General features: G+C 41.0%; 2 protein-coding genes across 5 annotated transcripts in view; both read right to left on the bottom strand.

The window, feature by feature from the left end:
* vsx2 (visual system homeobox 2) overlaps positions 1 to 5639 on the bottom strand; it is a 10456-nt gene extending 4817 nt beyond the window's left edge. For both annotated transcript variants that reach the window (XM_020613902.1, XM_020613903.1), the window contains exons 1-3: positions 2989 to 5639; positions 2684 to 2768; positions 2092 to 2215 (exon numbers count right to left, since the gene is read on the bottom strand). In XM_020613902.1, the coding sequence (XP_020469558.1) occupies positions 2092 to 2215; positions 2684 to 2768; positions 2989 to 3340 (561 nt within the window). In that variant the 5' untranslated portion in view covers positions 3341 to 5639. The remainder of the gene's footprint in view (positions 1 to 2091; positions 2216 to 2683; positions 2769 to 2988) is intronic.
* Positions 5640 to 8020: 2381 nt separating this feature from the next.
* lin52 (lin-52 DREAM MuvB core complex component) overlaps positions 8021 to 10223 on the bottom strand; it is a 16869-nt gene continuing 14666 nt past the window's right edge. For 2 of the 3 annotated variants that reach the window (XM_020613955.1, XM_020613956.1), the window contains exon 7: positions 8021 to 8476. In XM_020613955.1, coding sequence (XP_020469611.1) covers positions 8465 to 8476 — 12 coding nt within the window. In that variant the 3' untranslated portion in view covers positions 8021 to 8464. The remainder of the gene's footprint in view (positions 8477 to 10223) is intronic. The other variant, XM_020613957.1, reaches the window with a different exon arrangement.

Here is a 10223-nt window from a genome sequence, read left to right as displayed (position 1 = left end):
AAATTCTGTGTTTTTCTGTCAATATGGGGTGCTGTGTGTACATTAATGAGGAAAAAAATGAACTTAAATGATTTTAGCATATGGCTGCAATATAACAAAGAGTGAAAAATGTAAGGGGTTCTGAATACTTTCCGTACCCACTGTATAACTTCATTATTAGAGGCAATCTGGCAACCCAAAAACTGTGACTGCCTCTAACTGACTTCTTAACCTTTACTAAAGCAGTTACAACTTTAAAAACCCCAAGTAGCCACATGTCTGTTGTCTGTACATGAAAGCTCAATTTCAGCATCTTAACAGATATTTTAAAGATTACCTATTTGGGAATCTATGCTGTGATTCAAAGTAACTTAAAATAACAGTTCCTCTGTTTTGATTCAGTCAATTGATTTCCCATAACCTGCTGGGTACAAGTGTGAAGGATCTGTCAGAGCTCATCTTCAGCTACATGCAGTGGCATTTATAGATGGTCTGACCCACCACCACACTTCAGTTGGCCACAGCCAACAGCTGCTTAAGGCTCTGCAGGCTGTATGTCAGCTCAGATAGAGAAAGGCCAAATTGAGTATATAGGACTCTAACACAGGACTCTTACACACTCTACTTAGGCACCTCTGATGGCTCCATGTGGCGAGGAGGGGGCCAGAGAGAAGATTCAAGTGAGGAGACAGATATTAAATTGAAAACGATCAAACAGTTCTCAAGCTTGGTAATTCTGACGATAACCCTTATTCATACAAGATGCTGTTTTTTTAAATGAGAAATAGCTTGCCCCTCAAAAGAAGTCGGTGTGGAAAATGCAGGAGCAGCGACCCTGGGGCATGCCGAGGCTGATTGAAAAATAAGTTAATTTCAGGCCCAATCGATGGTGGGCAGGCGGGCAAATATCACGGGAAATTAAACTACCTGGACTCGGGGGAGCAGCGCTATTGACCCGTGCTAATAAATTCAATGTAGTTATTTCATTTGAACTCCCTGCGTCTCTCCAGCAGGAGCCAGCCTCCCGAACTCGTCTGATTTAACTAATTAAACTCAATGAGAAAATTGGGTGTTAATTTTATTTAGGATAGGAGCAGGCTCCGGACTTATTTATTTATTTCCTTTTATTATTTATTCGCGGCAGTGCGGCAGCCCCGTAATGAGAATGAGATTAAAAGGCGCCCGGCAGATGGATGGTCTAGGTCACACTGCAATCTTCTTCCGCCTTGATAGCTTGATTAGGTCGTTAGCGGCTCCTTCTCCGAGAACAAATTGTTTCACATCCAACTGCGCCTGATGAGAGATTATCTGTCGTGGCGAGGCTGCTGTTGCAGAGCAGGCTTTGTTCAGACGGGTCGATTTACGGCGGCTCGCTTGGCCCAGCTTCCCAAAACACTGGAGCAGCATGGGGCAGCTGGCGGCCTCCGCTCAGACATTACGGCAGGTTGTTAAGGCTGATGGAAACGTGAAGGATGAGGAAACTGCATCTTACTGCTCATATTCATAAGGCAAACAATTATAATTATCCAAACAAATTAACTGGGCCTATAATATTAGCTCTGTCTCAAATATACCACCGACGTTTTTTACCACGAATTATTGATACTACTATATATGTTTTTCAATGTGCTAAAAATGTATTTGGAATATTTTAAAGAAGATACAACGAATTGAGCAAGTCAGATTTAATTTACTGTATAACTGCCTTGACCTGGCCACCATTCTTTAGGATATGCTTTGCTGAGAGTACTTCAAAAAAGAGAACATAGATCAAACTATGTTCTGTTTTTAATTCTTAAAAATAATTTGAGAACTATTTTGTTTTATTTTGCTATAATATAATTCAAGCTGCCATAATTATTCCTTTCTCTCTGGTATCTGACGAAATACAGTACCTTTTAACGCCTTGATGAATGAATACAAAAATTTTAAGTAGCTTAATTCATAAAGTGCACAATAATTCATTGACTTAATGAAAATAAACTCAAATGCAACACTTGTAGAGGGGTAAAAAAAAAAATCAGGAACCCATGTTCAAATAAAATTTCGACCTATAAACACTTCCTCATTATTTCTATAATACAAACAGAGGAAGCTGCAGTAGACAGTTACCTGTATCCTGTCCTCAGGTAGCTCTGTTTTCATGGCCAACATCTCTCGAGCATAAACATCTGGGTAGTGCGCTTCATTAAAGGCCTTTTCCAGCTCTTCCAACTGGTACGACGTGAATATGGTCCTGTGGAAACGGGTTCATGTTTTAAATGTTTGGATATATTGAAGAGATTGTGTCCTGCAGAAATCTTTCTTAATAGTTTAAACTAAAGGCTAGGCCAGACTGACTTTAACAAAAAAAGATAGAAAAACAAACAAAAAAGGCAAATATAAAATAAAATAGCCTAGCCTAATAGAAATTTCTATAATAGCCAGTTTTAATAAACAAACTCATTCATTGTGTGTTGATGTAAAATTGCAGCAAATCAAATCAGAACAAACCTAGAATATATAGATAGCAGTAATGGCAAAAATACAAGGAATTTGGACATTATGTAGTAATTTCTTATCAGTAATTGGGCTACTTAAAAAAAAACGGCAATGCATTTTACTGAGTGTAAACATCCATGTTAAAAGACTTACAGAGATTTCGATGAATTTGTGTGAATTTATCTTTCCGAAAAAATGATCATTACCAGAAATATTCACTAACCGGTGACGTCTTTTCTTGCGTTTCTTGCTCTGATTTACTGATGACTTTGAGAGTTTTCGTTCATTTGAAGAAAAATCCTCGGAGTCTGGGGTTAAAAAAAAAGAGTGGAGCATAAAGGTTAATTTGAGGCAAACGATCATGAACGAACTGTCATATGTAATGATCAATAATTTCAAACAACTGACACAACAGCAACAATGATAATAATAATAATACATTCAATCTGGCAATAGCCTATATGGCGAATAGCCCAAGCTGGAAATCAGGCTTTGTGTTATCAGTAGCTATGAAGTGTTGCTGCTCACCTGAGCTGGCAGACTGAATGGTGTCCAACGGGCCTACGGACCTGCTGTGGGGCTGCAGGTGAACGTCCTTTGCGTCCGACAGCACAGTCTCCAAAAACGCTGGTTGGCTGTAAAACGACGGAATTCCACTAGGGCCAATTAATCCCATCCCGACACCCACGCCCACGCCGGCGGGGCCCAGCACGGACCTGGCGGCGATCAGGTGAGCCCCAGCCGGCCCGGTGCACCTGGGCGGCGGATGGATGCCGCTGCTCTTCGGCTGGTGGCTGTTACTCCCCGCGTTTGCAACCAGAGAGGTTTTCTCTGATAAATGTAAACTTTCCGACAAAACAGAGCCTTGTTTTCCCGTCATAATGTCACTGATGCTACTTGAAAGGCCTATTTCTTATTGTATCGTGTTACAGAATGGTCCCCAGTGCATGATCCTCTGTGCCACACACGAGTCCTTTAGAAAGTGGTCCTTTTATCCAACAGGTCCATCTCAACAAGAGGCAGGACCCCGCAGCCAATCAGCTGCGAGGGTTCCGGATTCCTGTGGATCATGGATGCATTATACGCCCTCTCGGATACATATCTGCATTTTTCTAAGGACTGGATAAACAAGGAAGGGATTTAAGCTACAGAAAGACCGTCTTCAAGGCTGCAGTAAAGAGGCTCTGATTACAATAAATAACCTGGCGTACTACACATTCCACAGAAAGATCAGATTAGAAAGATTAAAACTACAGTAACGAACCTGGAGATGTTTTCTAACAAACATTTTTTATGCCCAAACCCTTATAATCTCACTACATATTATCACATCTGAAATAATGTTTCGTTAAGGAGTTAGGCCAAATTAAATCGTCTATTCACACGTTTTACCTGTGAAATGATAGAATTACTAGCTGGAGTCTCCTAGAAAAGAATCACTATGTAGGCTACCCGAATTGATCTCCAGATGCTATGGGAAACGCATCACATGCAAATCAAATGATCTCCCAATAACTGACAGCGTGCGCTGCCCAGTCCGTCCCGGCGCTAATCCCACAGCACAGTCCAGACTACAGAGCAGATTAAATCACAGAGATGGGAAATTATACAGAATATGGGCCAAAAGACTAAGACTAAATAATAAAGCTTGTATTTTTAATCATAATTAACCACGATAAGCCCGCAGCCTGCACTAAAGTCTACTAAACAATATGGGTAATAGGTAATTGTAATCATATAGACCTAACACAAACACATTAATTAAATTGTCAGAAAAAAAACCGACGTCAGGAAAATAAGAAATATGCTTGTTCTCTTAATTATTTTAATTCTGTTAGTTTTTGTATTCGCATTTTTGACCTTTGCATAAAGGCGAAATTTAAACGCAACATATAGCATATTAATTTGTTTTGTGTGTCTTTCAATGCAAAAAGGAGAAACTGGTTCTTATTTTGGTTCACATAGTACATATAGTAATAACGCTTGGTTTTATGAATAAAGTTGCAGATCAAGCCATTCCTTTTTCTTGGTGTTTGAGTCAGATAATGAAATTGCCGAGGATTTAAAAAGGCAATCATTTCCCCATCATGAAGCCAATTTTACATATTTGTGCCAAAACACATAAACTCCTTAGACCGAGGTGGATATAGTCGATCCTGTTTTCCTAATTAACTGTGATATAATTTAAATGTTTATTACACTGGTGTGAATTCCTTTGGAAATCATTTGGAACGCAATAAATAGCGGTCTATTTTATGCACAGGTGGTGCGAATGTACACTGCGGCTTCCAGCATGTTTAAATTGCGCACACAAACATCATGCAAATGACAATTCAATAACAATACAAAACACTCAAGCAAAATGATATATAAACAAATATTTACCATGTCAATTACAGAACCAAACTGTGGGCTAGCTGGACCATGCTGGAGAGGACAATGTAGGCTACAACATAAGCAATGCAGCTTTACTCTGTTTGCGACTTGCACAAGCTCGCAAAGTCATATTTTATAGCAAACGGTGCGTAATGAGCCGCTGATTAAGAAGGAGAAAAATGTTGCTGCTGCAATTATGGTTCTTCAGTTGAAAATAATTAAGGCTTATTTAGTGGAAATTCTATTAATGAAGAAATCAGAGCTATTAGGATATGCTAATGGCACATCAGCCTGTTGGGATCTGGTCATTTATTAACAAGGACGAGTGCGAGTGAGGATGGCCCGTCAATTACAGGGCAGCCACTGCCTCCGCTCACTCCATCATCACTCTTGCTGCAATGTAAAGACTGTTTTTGTTTGTTTGGTGACGGTGCAACACTTTCTCTTCCCTGTATGGCTTTTAATAATCCACCCCCTGTGAAAATAGCTGCACGGTGATTTACATGTACAAGAGTGGCTGCCCAGTAAGGCTCAAGATTAAGGCAAGATTTAGTTCAGTCGTTCGTGTAGACTGGGCTGCCCATCAAAGACCTGCAGGATCTGACGGCTGCAGATTAAAAAGTAAACAGCTGTTAGAATTTTTTTAGCTGCCCACACCAACCCCACATCCTGTCTCTGCAGCCTCCACTCCTTTTGTTACTGCTGTTGCAGAGTTAAGCCTAATGCAAAATTAGGAACAACTGTCTCCAAACCTTCTACATATGTTAACCGTATAAAACCATTTGTATCATATTTGCTACGCGAGTTTCTGGGCAAATAAAAATGCCCCATGTATCAAATGTGATACAAAAAATAAATAAACAAAATAATATGGCACATTTATTCCTGTGTGCCTGGACTGCCTGTCTATGCATAAATGGTAAATAAAAATCTTGAATTTTCTTTTGGATTTTGTTAAAAGGTTTAATAAACATCTCAGTTCCCAAAAAAAGAGAGAATGTTCTGGCTAGTTTTTGATGTGTCAGGCTTTACAGGGTTAACTGCATAGATGTGAACTTATCCAGCCTGCAATCTTCAGACATGTCTACAGCAGCCCAGAAAGTGGTTAAGGTAAAGCTTGAAATGCATTTGCGAGAGTGAATAACAGATACACCAAATATCGCTGGCACACAATAAGGAACTGTTTCTCGTCTAGTTCATCCCATTTTTGAAGTTTTATTCATCAGTTCCTCTTTTATTAGGTTGATCAAAGTGGTGTAAAACTCTTCATCATGCTTTCCATGCCAGACTAACAGGGTACGTGGGCGCACTAAATAAGGAAAGAGACCCGTTATGCAAGACTCTGGCGTGACTGAGTTACTGCTGGATCAAACTGCACCCTCGGTGTTCAAACACAACTTGACAACAGCACACATGTAAAACCGAGTCAGCTGGAAAGCAGCCAGGGCCTCTGCTTTCCCAGAACACATGCAGAGCGTAATGGCACACCAAACCCACCCTCTCCTCCTCCCAGAAAGAGTTCGCAAGCCCCGCCACTTTCTCATGGCTCCTCCACAACGGCATGTTTGGTAGCTGCCCGTCGGCATTGCTTAATTAAGTGAGGAGCTGAATTATTTGCACTAATTGACAGCTAATTTAAGGACTCGGGGCACATCGGATTGACGTTTTTCGGAGCACAGAGGCTGTGTGGGGTCAAGGCACTGTGGATGGATGGATGCTGTGGAGTTTACCCCGTCTCTCTCCGCATGTCTATGAGCAGCTCTGTGGATTTCATCTGGAGGGACGCTGCGGGTGACAGACACCAAGGGGTGCACCATATCGAGTATGTCAGGTCACTTAGCACGTCGACGCTCAGCAGAATGATCCATGTCCATCAGTCAGCATCCACAACATCATCAACAAGTGTACGCAACCGGCCCCAAAGACAACAGGGTCATCCTAACGCGTAATGCTTACAACTTCAAATTAGACCATTTAATACTGCAATGGAAATCCTCAAGCATTTTACTTTACTTCTTCTCCATTAGGCCTACAGAAACATTCACTGCACTGCATTTATTTGACAGACGCGCCGAACATTAGAATACATTTTATAATATACTGGAAATGCATCGTATTTCAAATTGTTTTAATTATAATATGAAATGAAACAGGCTAGAATTAGCTCTACCTCGACCAACTGTAAAATGCTATTTACACACAAATGCATCAGTGACTATTTATAACACACAAATGGAGACATTTTCCTACAGAAGGCGTAGATTTAAGTTGTTAATGAATCGATTTGGGGTCACAAACCGGGGCTCGATTCAATCGGTTACAGGTGACAAAGCAAGTTTCCTGCTGCAGGAGGATAAACAGCAAACCAAAGGGATTTTGCACAACCTGGCAACAAGACCAAACGTTTTCCAACTGGCTTAATAATGATCTACAATACTATATTTAACAAGCCCACACTTTATAAACGTACCTTATATGTGTGGGAATGTTAGAAGGCTATTTTCAGCTGTTAATACGCAGCCGCATCCATATCTGGTTGTATAACACTCTCTATCGAAAATATGGAGTTTTCTATTAACCTATGGCGCATTTCACAAGGCCTTTCAATCAACTTGTCTCTCTGTCGCTATAAATAGCGCTGTATAAATAATCCATATCTTTTCGAAGGCGAGCCGTTGGTCCGTGAGAGACAGGGGGTGAATCGGAAAGACGACTAGGGGCTTATGAGCGGCCTGGGGAGAAGCGCAACGTGTTGGGAGTGAGCTGCCAGAGCCCCGGCGACATCTCCAGCCGAGAACAGTCCGAGGCATTGTCCTACCTAATTATGGCGGAGGGACTTCTTTTTGTTTCCCGTTCGGCATGCCTGTCTGATTCTCTTTCCGCCTGGCCGCTAGCTCCGACAACGCTGAAGTGTGCTAATTAGGAAAGAAATGGTCCTAGTAATTATGTCAGCCATCATTAACGGCGACGACAATGAGCAATATTATTTTTACGCAATGTTTTGTGCATGGGACTCCGTTTCCAATGCTCATTAAATGAAAAACAGGGAATGCACTCTCACATGTCCACAGCCGAGTGGTGCTGCACTTTACACAAAGTTGTCAAAAGTTGAACTGTCTCTAAAACCTGCTGCACCACCAAAGGTAACTGTTTTGGCTGCAAACCTAATCACTTCAAAGTGGCTTTGCATGGAGGACAATCATCTTTTCAGTGTAATAGTTTATTATACAATCACAGATTGCAAAAAATACTAATCGTGTTTAAAATAGAACTAAGAATAAATAGAGAAGATATAAATCAAGGCGGGTCTACCAGCTACAGTGAAATTCAGAGGAAAGTAATACATCATTTGAAGTTCACACATAAAATGAAAAGCATTTATCTAAAGGAGAACAGGTGTATGAGGTGTCTGGAGACCAGATCTCAGTTGGGTGAGTAAGCATTTTAATCCAGTTTATGGTTTAAAATGCAAAGTCTGAATTTTGTGCAAAAGTCTGTATGTGTTCAGAGCATAGTAAAGGCACAGACCCAATTTGCCTTGAAAATTTCTTGTTGCTTAAAACAAACAAACAAACAAAGGTTTGTCACTTCTTAGGCCTCTCCAAGATGTTCAAGAACTTCCCCCTGGTCATTTCCCTTGCTGAAAAACAAGAAGACACAACAACACATATTCAGGATAAACTGCTGAACGGATTAAGACTGGTTTTAATCATATGCTTATAAGAGACTGAGCCTTTAGTTTATCATTGCAGCTGTCTTTGATACAACTGAAAAAAAAAGCTGCCAGTCTTACAAAACATTTGCCTGCAGCTCTAACCACTTCACAACTGTTGTTTATTAATGCAAAGCATGTATTTAATATCTGCACTACCACAGGGGGAGGTAATTTATACAAACATCTGTTCATTCAGGATATTGCAAACAGCATAAAATTGAGACGTAGCTAGCAAAGAGGCTTGCGAATTGCTTGATTGTTATCTCAATGCAGTGAGGTTACAAGCACTCAGACCTGCACATGCATGATAGGGTGTGTTCGTGTGTACGCACATTCCTCTATTAAAGCAGCTCTAGCTAACTTTCACCCTCTAACTATTCAACTGTTAGAGAGTGAGTGACAGTCAAAACAAACTCAGTCTGTAAGCCCTCCTCTGCTCCCTCCTGCCCTGTCTGTGAAACTACATCTTATGTGATAAGTACAGCTGGAGATGGTTGTGGCAGTCAGGCAACTCCGCAATAATATTAACGTGTACTGAATATAGCCAACAGAACCTGTGGCATTGCAGCGACATGGGTCCTTTTTTTTTTTTTTTTTTTACCTGAAGCTGTAACACAAGCAAATTATACAAAGGAATGTTTTTCCACAGTATTACTGATACATTACCAATGTCCCAGCCACTATTGCATCACATTACATATTTGACACACATAACATCATGGAAATACAGTGGGGCAAATAAGTATTTGATACACTGCCGATTTTTCAAGCTTTCCCACTTACAAAGAATGGACAGTTCTGTAATTTTCATCTAGGTACACCTCAACTGTGAGAGACAGAATCTACAAAAAAAAAAATCAGAAAATCACACTGTTAGATTTTTAAATAATTTATTTCCATTTTATTGCATGAAATAAGTATTTGATCACCTACCAACCAGCAAGAATTCAGGCTCTCACAGACCTGTTAGTTTGTCTTTAAGAAGCCCTCCTATCCTCCACTCATTGCCTGTATTAATTGCACCGGCTGGGATTTGCTACAGGACAAAGGGCAAACAGCTTGGTGACAAGGCAACAACTGTTGGCGCAATTATTAGAAAATGGAAGAAATTCAAGATGTCTGTCAATCTCCCTCGGACTGGGGCTCCATGCAAGATCTCACTTCGTGAGTATCAATGATCCTGAGAAAGGTGAAGGATCAGCCTAGAACTACACGGGAGGACCTGGTCAATGACCTGAAGAGAGCTGGGACCGCAGTCTCAACGGTTACGATTAGTAACACACTACACCGTCATGGCTTAAAATCCTGCAGCGCACGCAAAGTCCCTCTGGTCAAGCCAGCACATGTCTAGGCCCGTCTGAAGTTTGCCAAATACCATCTGGATGATCCAGAGGAGGCATGGGAGAAGGTCATGAGGTCTGATGAGACCAAAATATAACTTTTTGGTATAAACTACACTCGCCGTGTTAGGAGGAAGAAGAAGGATGAGTACAATCCCAAGAACACCATCCCAACCATGAAGCATAGGGGTGGAAACATCATGCTTTGGGGTGCTTTTCTGCAAAGGGGACAGGACGACTGCACTGTATTGAGGAGAGGATGGATGCGGCCATGTATAGCGAGATTTTGGGCAACAACCTCCTTCCCTCAGTAAGAGCATTGAAGATGGGTC

The sequence above is a fragment of the Monopterus albus genome, unplaced genomic scaffold, assembly GCF_001952655.1.
Source record: "Monopterus albus unplaced genomic scaffold, M_albus_1.0 scaffold140.1, whole genome shotgun sequence".
Classification (NCBI taxonomy): domain Eukaryota; kingdom Metazoa; phylum Chordata; class Actinopteri; order Synbranchiformes; family Synbranchidae; genus Monopterus; species Monopterus albus.
This window is presented reverse-complemented; position numbering and strand designations above follow the sequence as displayed.